Raw genomic sequence first — 22,891 nt, forward strand, 5'->3', positions numbered from 1 at the left:
CCTGGCTGCTGCAAAGGCCTCATGGATCGATGGAACCATCAGACTGCTGATACCACAGTGGCTTCCAGGTGTCGGCAGAGGGTCCCACACTGGACTCTATGTTGTGGGCATAGTTAACAATGCCACCATGGGACCAGGGGTGGAGGAGTTGGTTGACGCAGGTCACACACTGCTGCCTTGGCCATGCTTGTCCTCCTTCTGCACTGTCGGTGTGCTGCTTTGTGTGCTTCTTCCTTGGCACTGGAGATTAACAGCGCTGGGAAGAGCACAGTGCCAGAGAAGCACTTCACAGTGAGGCTGAAGTGCTCGGTGTTGAATCAAAGCGGCTTGGCTCTGAGGCTGGTCCGAGAGCGGTTTCTATTAGGATAGCCTTCAATCTTATTTCTCGATTTCTTTTTTTGTGCGCAGTCCAAAAGTCCTGACAAAACTGGCACTTGGCCCTCACATGAGTTTCTCTCAAGCATTTCAAGCAGCTAGAGTGTGGGTCGCTCATGGGCATAGGTTTGATGCAGGAGGCACATGGTTTGAAGCCCTGGGACCAGGTCATGCCTGGCCCCTGGAGCGAAAAGAGTCCCTCAACGATAGGGATTATTGATTTACGCTAACTACAATATCTATATGCACTAAAACTGTACTTGAACTAACAAACTATGAATCAGAGTTCAAAAACCACTGAAAATAAGTCTTGCCGAAGCAAGAGGGGTCATTCCAACAACCGTCACGGGCAGTAAGAAGGAATTGAGAGGGTGCCTGATGGCGGCACCTCTTATACTGGCACATGAGCATGTGGCACCAGAGGGTGCTAGAGCCGGCCTGAAGGATACCACAGAAAGAAAAAGCTCGGACAATGGTGTACGTGGAATGTATGCGAGATGATGATTTTGTAGTAATATACTGTGCATTGGAGTCACTGCTTTTTATTTCTCTAAAAATTAGCTGCTTATCTTTCTCCAAACCATGCAAGCACACAGTCAGGAGGGCCTGGTTAAGGAGATCAAGAGATACAACCCATTAAGGAACAGGGCAAGTGGTTGGTGTACCATGGAGAGACACACAGCTACTCTTAAGGCCAGTTACATATTTTCTCCAACATTAGCTTTGAACTGGCAAAATTCAATTAGTTGTTAGCTAGTCTAAAAATCCTAACTCTGTCCCAAACTCATTAAAGAAAGCTGGAAAAGAATAGTTATTTCAGTACAGGATCTTACTATCCAGCCGTAAAAGTTTACTGAGCTTTGGAAACAAATTCAGTCTCCTCAGACCTGGCATGAAGCCATCCAGTTAGTGTCATATAGCTGTAGCTTTTGAAGTTAGCTGAAGCGGGATAACAGCAATGGCAGCTGTTCTCCTTGCAGGACAATGATAGAACTCCAGCCAGGTGACAGTTTTGGAATAGTCAAAACCTTCATTAGACTACCCAGGCAAGTTAAAATGTCCAAGAACAAAATATTTAGCACTTCACAAGCCTGAAGTGCTCCATAAACGTTACATATGAAGCAGAGAGAGATTCAGCACCTCCGAAAATGGAAAAAGCGACAGGCCACAGTTGAGTCATCCTGCTCCTGCTCCTTAAACTTGCGGTACCGCTCCAGACGACACTCTCGACACTTGTGCAGATGAGGGGCTACATTGATGCAAGATCCATCCTGGAGGAACGGCTCTCCTGACTGCTTCAGTTTCCTCACCTTACTCATGTCTTTCAGCACAGACTGGCCAACTGTATTGAAAAGGAAAAATGAGAACCCATCAGTCAAACTACAACAGCAAATGGTCAACTCCAAGAAGCATATTTTCCAAGATCCTCTCTGAAAAGTGCATTCCTTCCAGAGTAATTAACCCAGGGTTACCCCTTGAACAGCAGACTGCTCCCCCTAGTTTTGATAGAAACTTTTGCCTACAACAGGCTTCCCAAACATGCCACACCACTTCAGTGATGGGTATTTTAGAAAGAAATAATGCAGAATGTGAAAAACAATTTGGCTGAATAATGTATCCACTTAAAATGCTGAAAAATTAGCTAAATGCATCTACAAGCAATTCCAAACACTTCTTACTCTTCTCAGAGCACTGGATAGTACCATATGCTTCAAAAAAAAAGTGTAAAACTGCCTTAATTGACAGTTGTGGAATAACATGCCAATGGGAAAGTCTGTTAATGGTTATCTTTAATTCTGAAGCATACCCCTGTTAACTGTGTCCTGAACTTTCAAAGCTTGTCCATTTTTCCCTAGTGAACGTACCCGCAGATATTCTTGCATCAATCACCACATCCTTTAAAAACTCCAAGCTTTTTTTCACTACTAATATTTTGTGCCCATGCTAGTGATGCAGAATTTATACCAGGGTGAAAAAATCACAAGGTTTGCCATACAGAATATGTGCAGTGCAAAAAAACAGTGTCCCATCCCTTCATGTTCTCATGTATTCCTGCCCTGCCCTGAACGCTTCACCTTTCAGGGGAGCTGTGCGAGGCCGGCCCTTTGGGGCCTGCTTCCCTTTCCCTTTTCCCAGCAGCAGTTCAGCATTCCGCTCTCCACTGGGGCCAAGCTTGCCAATCAGATGCTCCGGAATTCCCTTTAGACAAGCCTTGGCCTGCAGCTGCTCCTCAGAATCACTCAAGTCTGACAGGTCACTGTTGGTACTAGAATCTGAGTCCTGTCTGGATGTCATGCTCCGCTCGTCTAAAGAAAACCTTTTCACAGCTTCAAAGGGGGCTTTGTTCTCCTGTGCAAACTCTGCCTGCGAAGAGAAAAAGCCAGGCGGGTGCCTGCCAAACACATTAGAAAAAGTTTTCAGGAGAGGATTGTCTTGCTGCCCAGGCCCAACAGATGGCTTTTCTTCTGTTGGGCTGGAGGAGAGTGTGGGCATCTCAATAGGCTGTGTCAGGCTACCAGTGGGTGAGCTGGAACGGCCATTCCCCACAGTGGATGGGCTCTGAACACCAGCAACAGCTGAACTAGAAGCATTAGAAACCATCTTGGAGGAATCTGTTGTTATAAACAAGGTTTTCTTCTTAGCTAGAGAAGAAGAGTCTGTTGAGGTGTGTGATTCTGGCCAGCTAGAAGCAGCCTTTAGACCCATAGCTGAAGGGGGTATAGATATGGTCTGAGATGAAGAGGCAAAGCTGCTGAAAGGACTGAGTTCTGCTTTCTCAGCAAATGCCAGGAAAGGATTGGAGGGCTCCTCTCGGGACAGTTTTGGGGGCTGTAAAAATAGGTTTTCATGATTATCTGCAGGTCGAGTATTCAAGAGGCTTCGTGAAAAGGCTGGAGTGAGGGTGGGCATAGACTCCAACGGCAGCTTCCGGTCCACAGAACTGCCAGATGGGGCTGCAGGTTTAGTGTCTGCTGCAAGAGGAGATTTACTTTTACAGATCCCAGAGCCCAGACTGTCCACACTCTGCTTGAACGAGTCCCGACTAGAGGGCTCTTCAGCCAAACTCTCTGAGATGACTGTGAAATAGTTACTGGAAGGCAGATTCTGGGACATGCACTGAAAAAACAAGTTCTTTGACAGATCAGAGTCTTTCTGAGTCTCTTGCCCAGTGCTACAGCCAAATGGAAACCCAACAGGCTTGTTTGCTGCAGACAATACTCCATTTGATTGGCTTCTTCCATCCCCAAATCCCAAAGGCTGGGATGCAGTTGGGAGAGACGCTCCAAATCCAGAAGAGGTCAGAAGTGAATTTCGGGAATTCTGAAACAAAATTGAAGAGAGTTAACTAACAAAATGATTTTCTCTAAAAAGATGATTGAGTAGCTAAACCAGCAGAACTTTGCCCATTGCTACTAATTACACAATCAAATCCTTCACATGCTTCTCACATACCTGCCATGGGGAGTCACAGCAGAAATCATTACTTGCACCAACACAGCTTTCTCTAAACTTAAAATTAAGGAATGTCTACCAAAGTAATACAGAATAGGAATTTCCCTCCACCGCCGCTCCCGACCCCTGCAGCTGTAACTAGCCAGCTCATGGCAATTACAAATTAAGGGTGGGAAGACCAATCAAGTTTTATTAATGCCTTGTCACACTATGGAACACAGAACTGATATATGAATGGTCTAACTAATCTGGAATCTTATCTCCAAGAACAGCCAATGCTAGATATTTCAGAGGAAAACCTGAAATCACCATAATGAACCTAGTTGAGAAATATCTCCTCATGGTACAATATTGCACCGAGCCCTCAGATAGTCATCCATTTATGCGTTTCAATATAAGAATGTATAGCCTCTGTAATTCTATCCTAGCTAATGTAACCAGAGTGTAAGTCTTAAGAATCACTTTTTGGGGTCTACAAATTTTAGGATCTACAACCTATCCTGAAGGACGACCCATCACAGATCTTACAGACAGTCCTTGCTTACAGACAGCCCCCCAACCTGAAGCAAATACTCACCAGCAACCACACACCACACAACAGAACCACTAACCCAGGAACCTATCCTTGCAACAAAGCCCGTTGCCAATTGTGTCCACATATCTATTCAGGGGACCTCATCACAGGACCTAATCACATCAGCCACGCTATCAGAGGCTCGTTCACCTGCACATCTACCAATGTGATATACGCCATTATGTGCCAGCAATGCCCCTCTGCCATGTACATTGGCCACACCAGACAGTCTCTACATAAAAGAATAAATGGACACAAATCAGACGTCAAGAATTATAACATTCAAAAACCAGTCGGAGAACACTTCAATCTCTTTGGTCACTCAATTACAGACCTAAAAGTTGCAATTCTTCAACAAAAAAACTTCAAAAACAGACTCCAACGAGAGACTGCTGAATTGGAATTAATTTGCAAACTAGATACAATTAACTTAGGCTTGAATAAAGACTGGGAGTGGATGGGTCATTACACAAGTAAAACTATTTCCCCATGTTTATTCCCCCCCCCCCCCCCCACTGTTCCTCAGATGTTCTTGTCAACTGCTGGAAATGGCCCACCTTGATTTTCACTACAAAACGTCCCCGTCCCCCCCCCCGGCTCTCATGCTGGTAATAGCTCACATTGCCTGATCACTCTCCTTACAGTGTATATGGTAACACCCACTGTTTCATGTTCTCTATGTATATAAATCTCCCCACTGTATTTTCCACTGAATGCATCTGATGAAGTGAGCTGTAGCTCACGAAAGCTTATGCTCAAATAAATTAGTCAGTCTATAAGGTGCCACAAGTACTCTTTTTTTTGCGGATACAGACTAACATGACTGCTACTCTGAAACCTGTCATAAGGAAGTATGTCACACAATGCACAGTCAACCTGTGGAACTCATTGCCAGGAGATGTTGTAAAGGCCAAAAGTATAATTGGGTTAAAAAAATTCATAAATTCATGGAGGATAGGTCCATAAATGACCACTGGCCAAGATGGTCAGGGATGCAACCCCTTGTTCTGGGTGTCCTTAAGCCTCTGACTGCCAGAAGCTGGGACTGGAGGACAGGGGAGGGATCACTCAAACTACCTGTTCTGTTCATTGCTTCTGAAGCATTTGGCACTGGCCACTGTTGGAAGACAGGATGCTGGACTAGATGGGCCATTAGACTGACCCAGGAGGGCCATTTTTATATACCCCATTTGTTTTTTATACCCTTCATATATTTATAGGCTTCTATAACTATCAGGTTCTTCTACTGCATGCATCATTGTGGTATCCAAGTTCCTTTGTTCCATCACTCAATCAAGCTATAGATTTTTAGATCAAGATTTTCTTATGAGTCAGTCCTGCATCCTGATGATTATTTGTTTTCTTCTCTAAACTCCCCATTTGACAATCTTGCCATAAACACTGTACCTAGAACTGCATGCAGTGTTCTAGGTGCAGGTACCCCAGAGCCAAATAAAGTGGAACAGTTGCCTCTCTGCTTCATAAAACCTCTGCATATGCAGCCTAATAGCCCATAAGCTTTTTTTGTAGCCACATCACACTACAAACCTATGTTTAATTTGCTGGTCATGATCAACCTTCACATGCTTTCTACATTACTGCCTCCCAGAAGACACACTCCAAGTGTAGGATACTTGAGATTATCTTTTCCTAGGTGTATTAGCTTCATTTCCCCAAACTGAATCTCTTCATGTCTGAGTGTAATTTCTCTGTCTTTGTGACCATTTATCATTCCTCCTCGTTTACTATTACAATATGAACTCAACACAAGGTAATCATATTTCTTTAATGGGCTCTTCTATTAGCCTGTTCTGAGAATTTAAAAGAAAAAAAACCTATCAATTCCTTTGCACCCTTATTTTATTAGTCTTTTCTAAAGAATGTTAATAGGCTACAGAGGAATGACTTGCCCTTACAGAATATGAGCTTGCTCGTGCCTTGCATTTTCTGCTTATATTTGGGCTTGGTAGAATTCAATTTTTATTTCATAATTTTAATGGCTAATAACTTAGATAAAAATAAAAAAGTTCAAAATATATTTAAATTTTTACGGTTGGGCAAAATTATGGGGATGTTGGACAATATAGGGGACAATTATTTAATTACAGTAGATGTTGAGATTTAAAAAGGTTTAGAGCCATTAAAACACAAATTGTCAACATTGTTAAAATACACAAAGTAAATATCCTTAACTCAAACTCTGATAAATTCTCGAGTAATGTTTTTCTCTCTTTGCCTATCTGTAATTTTCAATTATCAATGGGAATGTGTGTGTGTGTGTAAATTAACATTTACTGACATTTACCAATAAAAATCTAAACCTTCCAAGCCCACTTATATAGATGCTTGGATCAGTTAGCACCTCAGATATTGATAATTATAGACCAATGAGAGACAGAGTGACATCTCACTGGTCTATAATTATCAAAACCTCCCTTTGTGCCTTTAGAGACCAGTACAATGGTGGCCACTCTCCCATAATAAACATGATCTGTTAGTAGCTCCATTACATTGGACTTTAGTTCCCTCAATTCTTTGATAAATATTCCACAGCCCTGATGATTTATTGCAGTTTTATTTTTCAAAAGAGTCAGAAGGATAACCACTGAGGGAGATATTTCTCTCCCTCCTACCTTCATTATCTTATGTGATGGAGACTGCTGCAAATTAAACATTTACCCTTTATGCAGTCTAATCACATTACATGATCTCTTTTTACACTGTGGTGGTTGTATAGCCCTAGTGACTCAGTGAGCTTCCTATTTCTAATGCACTTGCCTGTCTTCATTTCTCTAAGTATTTACATAGTAGTCTTTAAATTTATTCAGTCACCATTCTCAGCTTGGAAAAGAGACAGCTAAGGGGAGATATGATAGAGGTCTATAAAATCATGACTGGTGTGGAGAAAGTAAATAAGGTTTATTCCTTCTCATAACACAAGAACTAGTGGCCACTACATGAAATTAACAGGCAGCAGGATTAAAATAAACAAAAGGAAGTATTTTTTCACAACGCACGATCAACCTGTGGAATTCCTTGCCAGAGGATGCTGTGAAGGCCAAGACTATAACATGGTTCAAAAAAGAACTAGATAAATTCATGAAGGATAGGTTCATCAATGGTTATTAGCCAGTATGGGCAGGGATGTTGTCCCTAGCCTCTGTTTGCCAGAAGCTAGGAATGGGCGATGAGGAATGGATCACTTGATGATTACCTGTTCTGTTCATTCCCTCTGGGGCACCTGGCATTGGCCACTGTCAGAAGACAGGATACAGGGCTGGATGGACCTTTGGTCTGACCCAGTATGGCTGTTCTTATGTTCTTATTTTACCTGCCAATGTCTACTTTATTAGTTTCTCTTGGGTTGGATTTTCATTTTTAAAAGGATACATAAAAATCTTCTGCCTTGTTATTTAACCAGTTTCCCTCCCGCTTTTTACTTTTTTCTTCCTTGAATATGCAGACCTTCTGTAACTAAAAGCATCTTCAAGCAGTCTCCAGGGCATTTCTAGGTCTTTTTTTAGTTTCTTAACTTTTGACCTTCAGGCAGATCCTAACAATAGTTTGTCAGAGTACAGTACTTACTATTTAAGAATCAGAGGGGTAGCCATGTTAGTCCGGATCTGTAAAAGCAGCAGAGTCCTGTGGCATCTTTTGACTAACAGACGTATTGGAGCATAAGCTTTCGTGGGTGAAGACCCACTTCGTTGGATGAATACGCACTCCGTCGGATGCATGTCATCCAACGAAGTGGGTATTCACCCACGAAAGCTTATGCTCCATACGTCTGTTGTCTATAAGGTGCCACAGGACTCTTTGCCGCTTTTACTATTTAAGAGCATATCTTGCTATTTATTATCTTCCATGTGAGAATATCAAACTTAATTACATTAAATATAGTAGTTTGTATTAAGGTAACTTGAAGGTTGCACAATTTAAAAAAGGTTCCAATAGCAGCAGTTAAGATTACAAAAGTTAAAGGTTCAATCAGCACAATTCACTCAGACACACTGCACATTTTATATTGTCATTGACTGTATTTACAAAGGACAAAGAAAGAAGACCGAAATGAGCCAAGTTCATGTTTCTACCTGACATGCTTCACTGTCAGAAAATGCAAAAAGTTTGCTCTATCAGCTTTAAGCTGACTTTGTGGTGGGGCAGAAAAACTGTCCATGGGAGCATCTCTACCAGTAAGTGGCAAAAAGTGAAAATGAGAGGGACTGAAACTTTACCTCCACAGGGACTGAACGTACCACATGTCAGAGGGGGAGGAGCTGGAGGGAGAGGAGAGTGAGATGCCCCAAAACTGTAAAGATTTTAGAGTTACCTGTAAACACAGATCCATGGGTGGGAACTTATTCTAATAAGTGACTTTAGAAAATATATTTCTAAAGTTTTCTAGTTGTACTTTGAATCTTCTAGGCTGTAGGCAACTCACCTCTCCCTGAGCTTGTGACCAGCCTGTTTTCTGTTTCTCTTGTCCAATAACTGCTGACATGCCAGTGTCCGAGATCCTCACAGTTGTTGGTGTCAAAGCAGCTGTAGTAACAGCTGCTGGAGAAGCCCCCATGCCTTGGCCAGCCTGTTCCAGTGATTTTCCTGCCTCTTTACATCCAGCTCCAACCAGCAGTGCTTGACTAGCAGCTGAAGAAAAAGGAGTGAAGGGTACAGGCGTGTCGCCACCCACTGGCTCATCCTGGACCACCAGAGTTCGGCCATTCTCTTTGGTGTAAGTGGCAAAGCGAATATTGCGATTAATCTGAGGAACAAAAGGAGGCAGCTGCTTGGCCCTTGCATCCAGCCCTGTTTCACTCCCGGTGCCTCCTTTCCAAGGAGGCCTGCTTGCCTCACCTCCATCACTCCCATTACTATCCACTTCACCCCTCTCTTTTAGCTTTTTTGTTGCAGGATCACACCCAGAGTCTGAAGCATTTTTCCTCCTTCGTCCATCCTTTCCTTCCATACTCTCTCTCTTCTTTTTCCCTTTCGAAGATTTAGCTGCCTTTAGGCCCCCTCCCTAGAATAAATAAAATTATGTAATCACTATAGGCAAAGGGTCATCCAGCCTGTCAGGCCGGAACCAGAAGGTCCACTCTCTTCCCATCTCTTAAAGGGAAACATTTCATTTGTTAGAATAATGGATTTGTTACACTACATTAAACTCAGAAATAGTTATTTTAGACAGATACTGCAATGCAAGTTTTTAATATATAAAATTGCATGTACGCACACTTGCCTCTGTTTTTTTGCATTAGAACAGGGTCCTCCATAGCAAACCAGCCTCATTCACTTATTAACAGCGCTACATTGCCATATGGTGGTACATCGGCACAATGGGAAATTCTGATTATGGGTAATTATTTTGAAGTAAAACTGAAATTTGAAACGTTTTATATCATTGAAATTTATCACCATCATTTTCTTTTAAGGCAAAACTTCCAGTCCAGCACAGCTGGCAACTCTGCCAGCATCCTTCAGAAGGCAGCCTGTCCTTCAATCCACAGAAATAGCCCCAAATTTGGGGAGATAGTCTGTAAGTCTTACAGTCTGGATTTTATCTCCAAAAGTGGAGATAGATTGCTGTAGCACAAAGCTATAGACAGTCTGCCATACAAGGACAAGCCAGGACCCCTTTCTAAGCATGGAAAGAGAAGAGGCATTTCCTGAAACCAGAGGCAGTGATCACCAGGACAGCCTCCTTCACAGTGCAATCCCTTAGAATGAAGCAAGACAACCCTTAGATACCAATAGTCCACTTTTCTCTCCAGTAAGAGTAATTCCAAACTCAAACTCACAGCAAGCCTGTGTTGAAAGAAAATGGACTTTTAAAGGAAGCCAAGTCGATAATCTGACTATTTTATTATCCACAACAAACATATAGGAAACCCTCCTCTCAGCTCCAGTGGATGTCTCAAATGCTCTCAGTAAGCAGAACTCCTCTTCAAGTTGTTTCCTCCCAAGCAATCACAAGATACTTTCTAAAGCTCCTGATTACACAAGGAAAGACATGACACAATACAGTACCTCATTTGGTGGAGTAGAGTTGTCCATCACTACGTGAACCAGTCGGGGATCCACTGACTTTATCTCACCAGTCTGATTTTTATGAGGTGGGCAGCAAAAATGCAAGGAAGAAAGAACAAACATTCAGTCAAAATTACCAGGTAAGAGATAACAATGAACATAAGACAGCATGCAGCCCCTCTCTTCCCTCACTCACCTCCTTCTCTCCCTGTCCTCACTTGCCAACATCTCTGCTTTCACTATACCCTTTGAACTGTTTCACTACCTTTCCTTTCTCAACTTCTCTAACCCTCAAACTTGGTTCCTACTCTGTTCTACTTTTTCTGTCTCCATTCATTTATCAGTCCTGTTGAACACATCTGGAGACAGTTCTGCCACTAAGTCCCCTTCTTCCACTTTGAATTCATTCCTTTCAATTTTGTCTTTTCTGTCTTTCCTTCTAAACTGGCAAGGAAACGTGTCAGTTGATGCCACCCATTCTCTATTAGCTTTCCCCACAAAAAGAAAGATTAGAGACCAGTCAATAATTAGCAATATCATAGAATATCAGGATTGGAAGGGACCACTGGAGGTCATCTAGTCCAACCCCCTGCTCAAAGCAGGACCAATCCCCAAATCAATGTCAGATGATTGTTTCTTGAGCCAAAATGATCACTTCCTTATTTAAAAATGTCACCTTGCTCTCCCACATGGAAACAATTAAGAATCTTTTCTCAAAACAGACTCCCTGTCTCTCCAGTAGAGTTCATCAGTCAGGAGATACATGAATTGGATTCAGAAGGAGTGGCCTGAAACGCCTCCTGCAAGTCATACTGGCTAAAAATCAAGCAAAGAAAATTCTGCTCCTGTCCAGAACTAGCTCTGCCTCCAAACAATCCAAAAAGTTCAATCTGAATACAAATGATCTCATCATGGAGATTTAAAAAAACAAACAAAAACACACCACTCCTCACAACAAAGAATACACAACAGTCAGTGCTGTAGACAGTTATGATTCACCATGCTACCCACCACTTGGGTCTCCTGTCTGGAAGTTTGTGGAAGCAAAGAACTGCTGCCTGGATTCCTATTCAGCCAAGACTACATATCAAAAAGATGGGTTCAGACTGAGATTTTGGCCCCTAGAACCTAGCCATCTTCCTTCATCTGTTTCAGGCAATGTGTATACCAAGGTGCCGTATGATGAAGAAGCCAAGAAAGATGGCATTTGGTGGCCATAATATGACAATCATGGAAAAGTAACCTTCTGCTTGTCTACCAATATCCTCTCCTCCTTTACAACCATTTCCTACAATACAAATTTTCCTGCAATATTTTTGTCCTCGCCAAGCATCTCTCTACATTCTCCCATAACTGAATTGTGCATTGTAGATTTTGTAATAAGCCCTGTGGGGTAAGAAAAGTGACCTGTCCATGAAGTACCATGTGATTACACATCTTTAGGAGACACTAGCCAACAGACAGCAAAATTCAAATTTTGTGGAGAACGGTATGTTCACCAAGCGATGCAGGGAACTCATGTTTTAGAAGCCCAAATGAGGTGCTTCAGGCCTTCACCTCAGCCACGGACACTTCCATAAGACGAGTGATGGGGTCTTGACAGGTCACAACACCACAGAGCCAGCTACTTTCATCCTCTGGTTGGTACACCTTAACCCTTTGGCCTTGGACACTGTAGGGACCTGAAAAAGAGAGCCAGATCAACTGAGTATACCTGCAGACAAATTATTTGCACTATACCATTAAGGGTGCGTAATACAGACAGTAATGTGTGCCGAGTTAGGGTTGAAAGCACTTATCTCCTGGTGCAAGGAAACAGATTACCAAGTTTTATTACAGTTTTTGCTCACAGCAAATACATCATCTAAGCACAGTTCTGTTGAAAAAATGTGATTAAAAAAAGAGCATTGTGAAGCTCATGTTTGTATCAATATTAGGTCAAATTTGATCAATTTACAAGTAAAATTATGTTTTGAGAAGATCTGAAAAACCCAGTCTTATAGACTCAACCTAGAACCTGAAACAATGCAAGTCTGACTCCCTCCTAAATACTCATTTTTTCCTCTGTCACCTACAAGTGAATAATTGGAAAAAAATCCAGACACACACATATCATGAGTAACCATGTGACTTTACTGTGAACTCCTTATGAAATCCCACCTTGAGTTTATAAGGCGAGGTTCCTCACCTGTTCAGCAACTGGAGTTCTTCGAAGTTTGTCCCTCTGTGGGTGATCCATTTCAGGTGCCGCGCACCCTATGTACCTTGGATCGGAGACTTTGGGTAGCAGAGCTCATTCGGCCCGTACTCGTGCCTTACACATCCTTGTGCCTCGCACCAAGCCTATACAGTGCTGTGCAGGTGAACTGCCCTCAGTTCCTTCTCCACAGAGCTGAAGTAGAGGGGAAGGTGGGCACATAGTGGAGCACCTACATGGACATGGACACGGACACACACACACACACACACACACGCGCGCGCCTCAAAGAACTCCAGTTTACAGGATGAGTAATCTCTCCTTCAAGTAGCGTTCCTGTGGGTGCTCCACTTCAGGTGACTAACAAGCAGCAGCCTCAGTGGGAGTCGCGGGCTTTGGAGTAGTTCAATGCTGTAGATCGTACTGCAGACTCAAAAGCAGCATCTGAAGTTGAATCGTGGACTTTGAAAAAGCGTGTACAGAAATCTACGTGGCAGCCCTGCAGAACTCATTGATGGAAGCTTTCTGGGAAAATGTCACTAAGGTAGAGAGATCTCTTTGTTGAACATCCAAACAGACGGTTGAATATATCATTAGATTGATAACAAGGAATGATGCATCCAGATATCCACCTAAAGAGTCTTTGATTGAAATTGTAGATTCCTTAGAGTTGTCAGCAATTGACAGAGTCTGGGAGATTTTTCAAAAGGATTTAGTCCTGTCCAGGTAAAAGACTAGTGCCCTTTTTGACATCAAGCGTAGTATAGCGTCCTCCTTAGTCAGATGTGATTTAGGGAAGAAAACTGAGAAATGAATGACCTGGTTAATATGGAATTCAGATTAAACCTTCTGTAAGAATTAGGTGTGTAGGCATAGCAAAACCTTATCTTTGAAAAATACTGTGAAGAGAGAGTGTGCCATTTGGGTTCCCATTTCTCCCACTCTTGGAGCAGATGTAATGGCTACCAAGAAGGCAATCTCCATAGATAACTTAAGTAGAGAACAAACTGCCATTGGTTTAAAGGAAGGTTTCATAAGGCATCTGAACAAAATTAAGATCACGATGATATTTTGTACCTTCTTGGGAAATCCTGAAAGCTAGAGCCAAGAAGCCCTCTGCATGACACCTGCTGTAGAGATGGAGTGTGCAGCAGTATCAGCAGCATCCAGAGAGGCTTGCAAGGATGCTCTGGCCAGAAGCTGATCCTCCACTATGACTGCCTGAAATTGCTCCCTCTATTATGGTGAAAGGTGCTCAATAAAAGGAAGTAAACTTGCAGTAACCAATGTGGTTCTACTTCACCATAAGATCCTGATAGTTGGCAATTCTGAACCGCAGAGTCGCAAACAAGTAGGATTTATGACTTAGAAGGTCGAGGCATTTCTGTTCCGTCGTATGGCATTGCTTTAGCATGGTACTGATTTCCACGTTCGTTTACTGCCTTGACGACCAGGGAATTGAGAGAAGGATGTGAAACAAAAACTCACGAGTCCTTGGACGACCTACAAGAGTATTGTGCTGAGGCAAGAGGAGCATGCGGCTTGCCTGAGACTGGGGGATGGTGCAGGGGAGGGCATAAGGTCCCTTGGCCTGGGTCTTAAGCAGGCAGAGGGAATTCATCATGGGAGTCTCAATTTGATTTCCTGGTTCTTCCTGGCCCTAGATTTAAATATTATGCAGAAGTTGCACTGCTGTGGGGATGTGTGTTTCCCAAAGGCAACAGACACACTAGGACTGCCTGTTGCTCACAGCATGACCACCTAGCAAAAGACGCAGACTTTATATCCCACAGAACTGGACAAACTGACCCTGGAGGGGACTGAGGTAGGGGAGAAAAGAGAGAAAATGATCCTCTGATTTACCAACTAATAAAAATAAGAGTGAGGAAAAAACACAAATGAGGTAAGCTCAAAGCAGACTTTTGATGAAGCACCATCTCAGGCCAAGGTGACTGAGAAGGGACAGAGGGCGATTTGCCTGCACATGATTGAAGATAGAAGGTCTGGAGCAACAGATATCGACCCTGCGTTGCATACGAGAATCTGAGGATTTCCTGGACAAAAGTCAGGATATGCTTCTTCGGGCACAAAGCTCTAAAGATTTAGAGCAGGTTGCACAGCGGAGCCAAGAGGCCAGTGAAGAAGCTTGGCAACATGTGACCTCCAGAAGAAGAAGGGAGAATGTCCGAGTACCAGCAACACAGACACAGGTAAGTAACCGTTTTCATGTTCTCTCCACAGGTACCACTGCGGAGAGTGGACCAGATGATACATCTGGGGGGAGAAAGCAGAAGGAGACTCCGCTGGTTGGAAGGCATGAGATGCGCTGTCCTGAGGTTGGGGGTTCCACGACCACCACTCCCAAGAGAAGGAGGCGGGTGGTGGTGGTCAGGGACTCTCTCCTCAGGGGACTGAGTCATCTATCTGCCGCCCTGACCGGGAAAACAGAGAAGTCTGCTGCTTGCCAGGGGCTAAGATTCGCGATGTGACGAGGAGACTGCCGAGACTCATCAAGCCCTCAGATCGCTACCCCTCCGTGCTTCTCCACGTGGGCACCAATGATACTGCCAAGAATGACCTTGAGCGGATCACTGCGGACTACGTGGCTCTGGGAAGAAGGATAAAGGAGTCTGAGGTGCAAGTGGTCTTCTCATCCATCCTCCCCATGAAAGGAAAAGGCCGGGGTAAGGACCGTCAAATCGTGGAAGTCAACGAATGGCTACGCAAGTGGTGTCGGAGAGAAGTCTTTGGATTCTTTGACCGTGGGATGGTGTTCCATGAAGGAGGAGTGCTGGGCAGATACGGGCTCCACCTAACAAAGAGAGGGAAGAGCACCTTTGCGAGCAGGCTGGCTAAGCTAGTGAGGAGGGCTTTAAACTAGGTTCACCAGGGGAAGGAGACCAAAGCCCTGAGGTACGTGGGCAAGCAGGATACCGGGAGGAAGCACAGGAAGGAACGTCTGTGAGGAGAGGGCTCCTACCTCATACTGAGAATGAGGGGCGATCAGCAGGTTATCTCAAGTGCCTATATACAAATGCACAAAGCTTTGGAAACAAGCAGGGAGAACTGGAGGTCCTCGTGAAATCAAGGAATTATGACGTGATTGGAATAACAGAGACTTGGTGGGATAACTCACATGACTGGAGTACTGTCATGGATGGATATAAACTGTTCAGGAAGGACAGGCAGGGCAGAAAAGGTGGGGGAGTAGCACTGTATGTAAGGGAGCAGTATGACTGCTCAGAGCTCAAGTATGAAACTGCAGAAAAACCTGAGTGTTTCTGGATTAAGTTTAGAAGTGTGAGCAACAAGGGTGATGTAGTGGTGGGAGTCTGCTATAGACCACCGGACCAGGGGGATGAGGCTTTCTTCTGGCAACTCGCAGAAGCTACTAGATCGCACACCCTGGTTCTCATGGGCGACTTCGATCATCCTGATATCTGCTGGGAGAGCATTACAGCGGTTCACAGACAATCCAGGAAGTTTTTGGAAAATGTAGGGGACAATTTCCTGGTGCAAGTGCTAGAGTAGCCAACTAGGGGGGGAGCTTTTCTTGACCTGCTGCTCACAAACCGGAAAAATTAGTAGGGGAAGCAAAAGGGGATGGGAATCTGGGAGGCAGTGACCATGAGTTGGTCGAGTTCAGGATCCTGACACAGGGAAGAAAGGTAAGCAGCAGAATACGGACCCTGGACTTCAGAAAAGCAGACTTCGACTCCCTCAGGGAACTGATGGGTAGGATCCCCTGGGGGAACAACATGAGGGGGAAAGGAGTCCAGGAGAGCTGGCTGTATTTCAAAGAATCCCTATTGAGGTTACAGGGACAAACCATCCCGATGTGTAGAAAGAATAGTAAATATAGCAGGCGACCAGCTTGGCTTAACAGTGACATCCTTGCGGATCTTAAACATAAAAAAGAAGCTTACAAGAAGTGGAAGATTGGACAAATGACCAGGGAAGAGTATAAAAATATTGCTCAGGCATGTAGGAATGAAATCAGGAGGGCCAAATCGCACCTGGAGTTGCAGCTAGCAAGAGATGTCAAGAGTAACAAGAAGGGTTTCTTCAGGTATGTTGGCAACAAGAAGAAAGTCAAGGAAAGTGTGGGCCCCTTACTGAATGAGGGGGGCAACCTAGTGACAAGAGGATGTGGAAAAAGCTAATGTACTCAATGCTTTTTTTGCCTCTGTCTTCACGAACAAGGTCAGCTCCCAGACTGCTGCGCTGGGCAACACAGCATGGGGAGTAGGTGGCCAGCCCTCTGTGGAGAAAGAAGTGGTTAGGGACTATTTAGAAAAGCTGGATGTGGACAAGTCCATGGGGCCGGATGCGTTGCATCCGAGAGTGCTAAAGGAGTTGGCGGCTGTGATTGCAGAGCCATTGGCCATTATCTTTGAAAACTCGTGGCAAACAGGGGAAATCCCAGATGACTGGAAAAAGGCTAATGTAGTTCCCATCTTTAAAAAAGGGAAGAAGGAGGATCCTGGGAACTACAGGCCAGTCAGCCTCACCTCAGTCCCCGGAAAAATCACGGAGCAGGTCCTCAAGGAATCAATCCTGAAGCACTTACGTGAGAGGAAAGTGATCAGGAACAGTCAGCATGGATTCACCAAGGGAAGGTCATGCCTGACTAATCTAATCGCCTTCTATGATGAGATTACTGGTTCTGTGGATGAAGGGAAAGCAGTGGATGTATTGTTTCTTGACTTTAGCAAAGCTTTTGACATGGTCTCCCACAGTATTCTTGTCAGCAAGTTAAAGAAGTATGGGCTGGATGAATGCACTATAAGGTGGGCAGAAAGTTGGCTAGATTGTCGGGCTCAACGGGTAGTGATCAATGGCTCCATGTCTAGTTGGCAGCCGGTGTCAAGTGGAATGCCCCAGGGGTCGGTCCTGGGGCCGGTTTTGTTCAATATCTTCATAAGTGATCTGGAGGATGGTGTGGATTGCACTCTCAGCAAATTTGCGGATACTAAACTAGGAAGAATGGTAGATACGGTGGCAGGTAGGGACAGGATACAGAGGGACCTAGACAAATTGGGCCAAGAGAAATCTGATGAGGTTCAACAAGGATAAGTGCAGGGTCCTGCACTTCGGATGGAAGAATCCAATGCACCGCTACAGACTAGGGACCGAATGGCTAGGCAGCAGTTCTGCAGAAAAGGACCTAGGGGTGACAGTGGACGAGAAGCTGGATATGAGTCAACAGTGTGCCCTTGTTGCCAAGAAGGCCAATGGCATTTTGGGATGTATAAGTAGGGGCATAGCGAGCAGATCGAGGGACGTGATCGTTCCTCTCTATTCGACATTGGTGAGGCCTCATCTGGAGTACTGTGTCCAGTTTTGGGCCCCACACTACAAGAAGGATGTGGAAAAATTGGAGAGAGTCCAGCGAAGGGCAACAAAAATGATGAGGGGTCTGGAACACATGATTTATGAGGAGAGGCTGAGGGAACTGGGATTGTTTAGTCTGCAGAAGAGAAGAATGAGGGGGGATTTGATAGCTGCTTTCAACTACCTGGGAGGTGGTTCCAAAGAGGATGGTTCTAGACTATTCTCAGTGGTAGAAGAGGACAGGACAAGGAGTAATGGTCTCAAGTTGCAGTGGGGGAGGTTTAGGTTGGATATTAGGAAAAACTTTTTCACTAGGAGGGTGGTGAAACACTGGAATGAGTTACCTAGGGAGGTGGTGGAATCTCCTTCCCTAGAAGTTTTTAAGCTCAGGCTTGACAAAGCCCTGGCTGGGATGATTTAGTTGGGGATTGGTCCTGCTTTGAGCAGGGGGTTGGACTAGATGACCTCCTGAGGTCCCTTCCAACCCTGATATTCTATGATTCTATGACTACATAGCCATGGTGAGGTGATCAAGGATGCGTAGGGCACATACACAGGTTGAATAGGCACAGCTACCGAAAGTCTTTGATCAAAGGGCACCTGGCATTGGCCACTGTCAGAAGACCGGATACTGGGCTAGATGGACCTTTGATCTGACCCAGTATGGCTGTTCTTATGTAAAGGTTTCTGGGGCACAATCACACCTGAAGTGGAACACCCATAAGGCTACTACTGGAAGAAGAATCCTCACTTGTGTCCTGTCCAAGTGTAAACTGCAAGCAAAAAGCTAAGTTCACGGAACCAACTAATATGCCTAATTACCTGGACACGTATACACAATTCTTCTAGAGATAAGGAAATTTTCTACTGCCAAAGCACAGTGTGCAGTTTCCCCAAATCTTGGAACACAGGAATTGCCAGAAGAAATCAAACCACTGAGGTCCATCTAGTCCAGTATGCTGACACTGATAGTGACCATAACCAAATGCCTCAGAAGAAAGGGCAAGAAATTCCATACTAGACAGTTAATAGAGTAACCTGCCTGGATGAGAAGTTTCTTCCTAAGATCCATATGTTTGTTAAACCAAAGGCACTAGTACCCACCAAGAACTATGTCCATACCAATGTAATGTGATGCTCCATGAAAATCATTGGTAGCAGGGTTCAAACTCTGCTGCCTCTGTATTGAAAACTATGAGCCTCTACTGCCTGAGCTAAGTTACCCAGGATATGTTAGCCAATAGCTGTAGCACACACAAACCTTTACGTGGTCTAGCCATTGGAGCAAGTCAGAATGCCATACTGAGTAAGGATGCGTGATGCCAAGTTTAAAATTTCAGTCATTTACTGCAGTCATGCTTAAAAGGACATCATTAGAATCTGAGACGGCAAAGTGTGGGGTTTTCGGCCTTAGAGATATCAAAGATGGCTTAAAGGACTATGTTTTATTTTTCAGAAGAACTCACTTTCAAGCAGACTAAGCATTTCAAATTTCAGCCCAAAGGGTTGATATTTTGGGAAGTTGTGAATGCATGAGGTTGGATTATAATGGAAGCTGTTTTGCAACCTTAACTATAGTGATTGTGATTGAACAATCGTTACAGACGATTCCAGTTAAACAGCAATCTACCTTTCCAATTAACTGCAAGAAAGCAATAATTAAACTCTCCTCACAAAGAATTTTGGACATATTAACTTGCAGAATGGAACTTCAAACAATGGGTATTACTGTTTATTTTGGGACTCCTCTCCGGAGCACAAACTCATGCACAATCCAAGCCCTCAAGCTACAAGCCAGTTGGTCTTACCTCTGCTAAATATTTCCTGAAGTTTCTGGTCACTAATTAATGCATTGACCGAGTCTCTCAGTGCAGATTGCTCCTGCAGAACTTGGTTCTGGCTCTCTGTTCCCATCTGCCAATGACACAAAAAAGTTTTGAATGCAAGAAAGCCAGTAGACAATACAGGTTTCAGAGTAGCAGCCATGTTCATCTGTATCCACAAAAAGAAAAGGAGTACTTGTGGCACCTTAGAAACTAACCAATTTGAGCATAAGCTTTCGTGAGCTACAGCTCAATGCATCCGATGAAGTGAGCTGTAGCTCACAAAAGCTTATGCTCAAATAAATTTGTTAGTCTTTAAGTTGCCACAAGTCCTCCTTTTCTTTTTGAATAGACAATACAGTAGTTATACTGCTGGGGGCCACAGCTCTCTGGCCTCTCTCTATTCTAGAGGCTCTGATGGAGAAGAATATCTGACCTCCATCAAAACAAAAGTAAACAAGCTTTCTCAATGTGTCAGGAAATTGATCAAGACCACTATGCACAAGCAGTTCTGGAACTCCTATAGCAATGATTCCCTCTGGATAGGGAGGGTCTATGCAGACCCTTTGGCTGAGCCTCAGCAACTAGAGGCTCCTAAAATGAAGGATGGGGGAAGAGCTGGGACCTTAAGACTTTCTGAATGGAGCTGGAGATCAGGGCCAATTCTTGTACTTTTTCATACCCTCTCTATCTACCCAATATCCATGAGGATCCCCACCACATCTTGAAAAAGAATCAACCTGGAAAGCATGGTATGAAGTGGAATCTGTACTCTGTCTGAGAATGCCTCTTCAAGTACCTGAAACAGACATAATCCACTGGCATCGGACAGGAATCTCAGGTCTCGGTCCAGAAGAAACTCCACAGGAACCACAGAGCCTAAACCCAGCTTATCTACTAAAGGAGTGAAGGTCTGTGAAGAAGAAAACTTGAATGAAGGGTATGGAAACAGATTAGGGGGACACACTGACACAAGTAATACCCTTCTGCAGGTTTCATATCCTCACAGGGGATGCCCCAACCATTCATAAAATACTTTATTACCAAGACGTTAACGTTGTAAATAAGACATTTTTAAACAAGTGCAGCATAAATACTGAAGACAAACAACAAAAATAGCCCAGGTCAGGTAGCTTGCAATTCCTAGAGCCTGAATTTTAAAACAAGAGGAGCCACTGCCAGCAATTTAATGAAAGTGAAAGGCATTTTTCATTTTCTCCAAATCATCTGATAGTCAACTCTCCTCACAAGAAAGTGGAATTACACTAGGACTCATCAGTGCTGAGTCCCAATATATCTAGGAGCCTCAGCAACCCAGCCAAAGTATCACAGGAGATTACAGACATCGCTATTTGAAAGGGACACTTTTATATTTTCACATCATGTAGCAGTAAATACTATTATGGACAGACTAATGAAGGGAAGAATTTTCCGTTACTGTCATTTTCTGACAAACTAAAGTGCATGTCAGGAGTACTATTAAGATACCTGACAGCAGCGCAAGAGAACAAGTTCCCAGATCAAAAGCTCTCTGTACTACTCATTTCTAGTTTTAATATTTCATAAATCTATGAGCTGAAGACCAGGTAGCTGCTCTACATATTTCCGATATTTGAACCCAATTTAAGCATGCTATCAACACAGCTTGTGCTCTGGTGGAGTGAGGTCACATGTTTGACGGAGGACTCTTAAATATCATAAGCAGTTCTAATGCAATAGTCATTTTGAAAGTCTGTGATGAAACAGTCATTCCTTTTGATTTATTACTATATGCAATGAAAAGTACTGAAGTTTTACAAAAAGATTAGTTCAGCAGTTCTCAAAACTTAATTGTACCGCGACCCCCTTCTGACAACAAAAATTACTACAAGACCCCAGAAGGGGGGGACTGAAGCCTGAGCCCACCCCAGCCCCGCTGCCCCAGGTTGGGGGGCCAAAGCACAAGGGCTTCAGCCCCAGGTGGTGGGGGCCTGTAAACTGAATCCCACCACTCAGGGCGGAAGCCGAAGCCTGAGCCTCACCACTCAGGGCTGAAGCCCTTGGTCTTTGGCCCTGCGCCCCAGCAAGTCTAACACCAGCCCTGGCGACCCCATTAAAACAGGATCCCTGACCCACTTTGGGGTCCCGACCCACAGTTTGAGACCCCCTGATCTAGTTCGTAACAGCCACCGTCTCACATCTGAGATATGTGATTTAAATTCAGCAGGTGAAGAACATGTTGTTGGGGGGGGGGGGGGAACTAGTAAATGAATAAACTGATATGAAAATCTGATAGTACTTTAGGAATAAAAGGTGGGTGCAATCTCATAGTTACTCTATCCATGTGAAAAACTGTATGGAGGATTTATCATTAGGGCTTGTAATTCGCTTTTTCTACAAGCTGATGTAATTACCACCAGGAATGCTACCTTCACGGATGATAGATGAATTGGACAATTTGCCAGAGGTTCAAAAGTGGTGTGGGAAGAGGGAAAGCATCAGCAAAGAAATCACTAAATTTAAAGTCCCATGTTCAAGTGAGCTTTCCCACAGGAGGAAAAATGTGGCTAAGCCCTTTAACAAATCTACTCACTGACTGATGAGAGAAAATTGTACATCCCTCCACAGGAGAATGGAATGCAGATATCATTGCCAAATGGACTTTGGTTGAAGAGTGCTTTAAAGATAAGAAGTAATCTAATATTGTTGGAATAGAACACTGACATGGAGCATAACCTTTAGTCTTTGCCAAATGGAAACTTCTCTCTTTATGGGTGGTGTACGTACTCCTAGTGAATAAATTTTCTACTCTGAAGAGCATTGCTCTGCACCTTTGAAGAACAGTTATCTATTGAGAGCATTCAAATATCACCCAGGCCATGAAGACTGGTGAGAATCAGAGTGACTCTGTGATAACATCTCCCTAAACTGGGAGTGTGATAAACTGATTATCTGAGAACCAAAACTGGTGAAGCTGAGCAGGAGCCACCAACATAACTTGAGCTTTTTCATGCCTTATTTTCTGTAGCACTCTTGGAATCAGAGGAAATAGAAAGAAAACATACATAAAATGGTGTGACCAAAAAACTCATGAATGCATCTATTAGACATTGCCAACTCTCTTCTGCT

General features: G+C 43.8%; 1 protein-coding gene across 3 annotated transcripts in view; it reads right to left on the reverse strand.

Moving 5' to 3' along the window:
* Window positions 1-22,891, reverse strand: part of KDM3B (lysine demethylase 3B) — a 135,948-nt gene that overhangs the window by 57,731 nt on the left and 55,326 nt on the right. For all 3 annotated transcript variants that reach the window (XM_084636645.1, XM_084636644.1, XM_084636643.1), the window contains exons 3-9: window positions 20,583-20,696; window positions 19,769-19,874; window positions 11,987-12,111; window positions 10,430-10,501; window positions 8,844-9,422; window positions 2,451-3,696; window positions 1,516-1,717 (exon numbers count right to left, since the gene is read on the reverse strand). In XM_084636645.1, the coding sequence (XP_084492771.1) occupies window positions 1,516-1,717; window positions 2,451-3,696; window positions 8,844-9,422; window positions 10,430-10,501; window positions 11,987-12,111; window positions 19,769-19,874; window positions 20,583-20,696 (2,444 nt within the window). The remainder of the gene's footprint in view (window positions 1-1,515; window positions 1,718-2,450; window positions 3,697-8,843; window positions 9,423-10,429; window positions 10,502-11,986; window positions 12,112-19,768; window positions 19,875-20,582; window positions 20,697-22,891) is intronic.

This window comes from Lepidochelys olivacea (genome assembly GCF_965140295.1).
Source record: "Lepidochelys olivacea isolate rLepOli2 genome assembly, chromosome: 8".
Classification (NCBI taxonomy): Eukaryota; Metazoa; Chordata; order Testudines; family Cheloniidae; genus Lepidochelys; species Lepidochelys olivacea.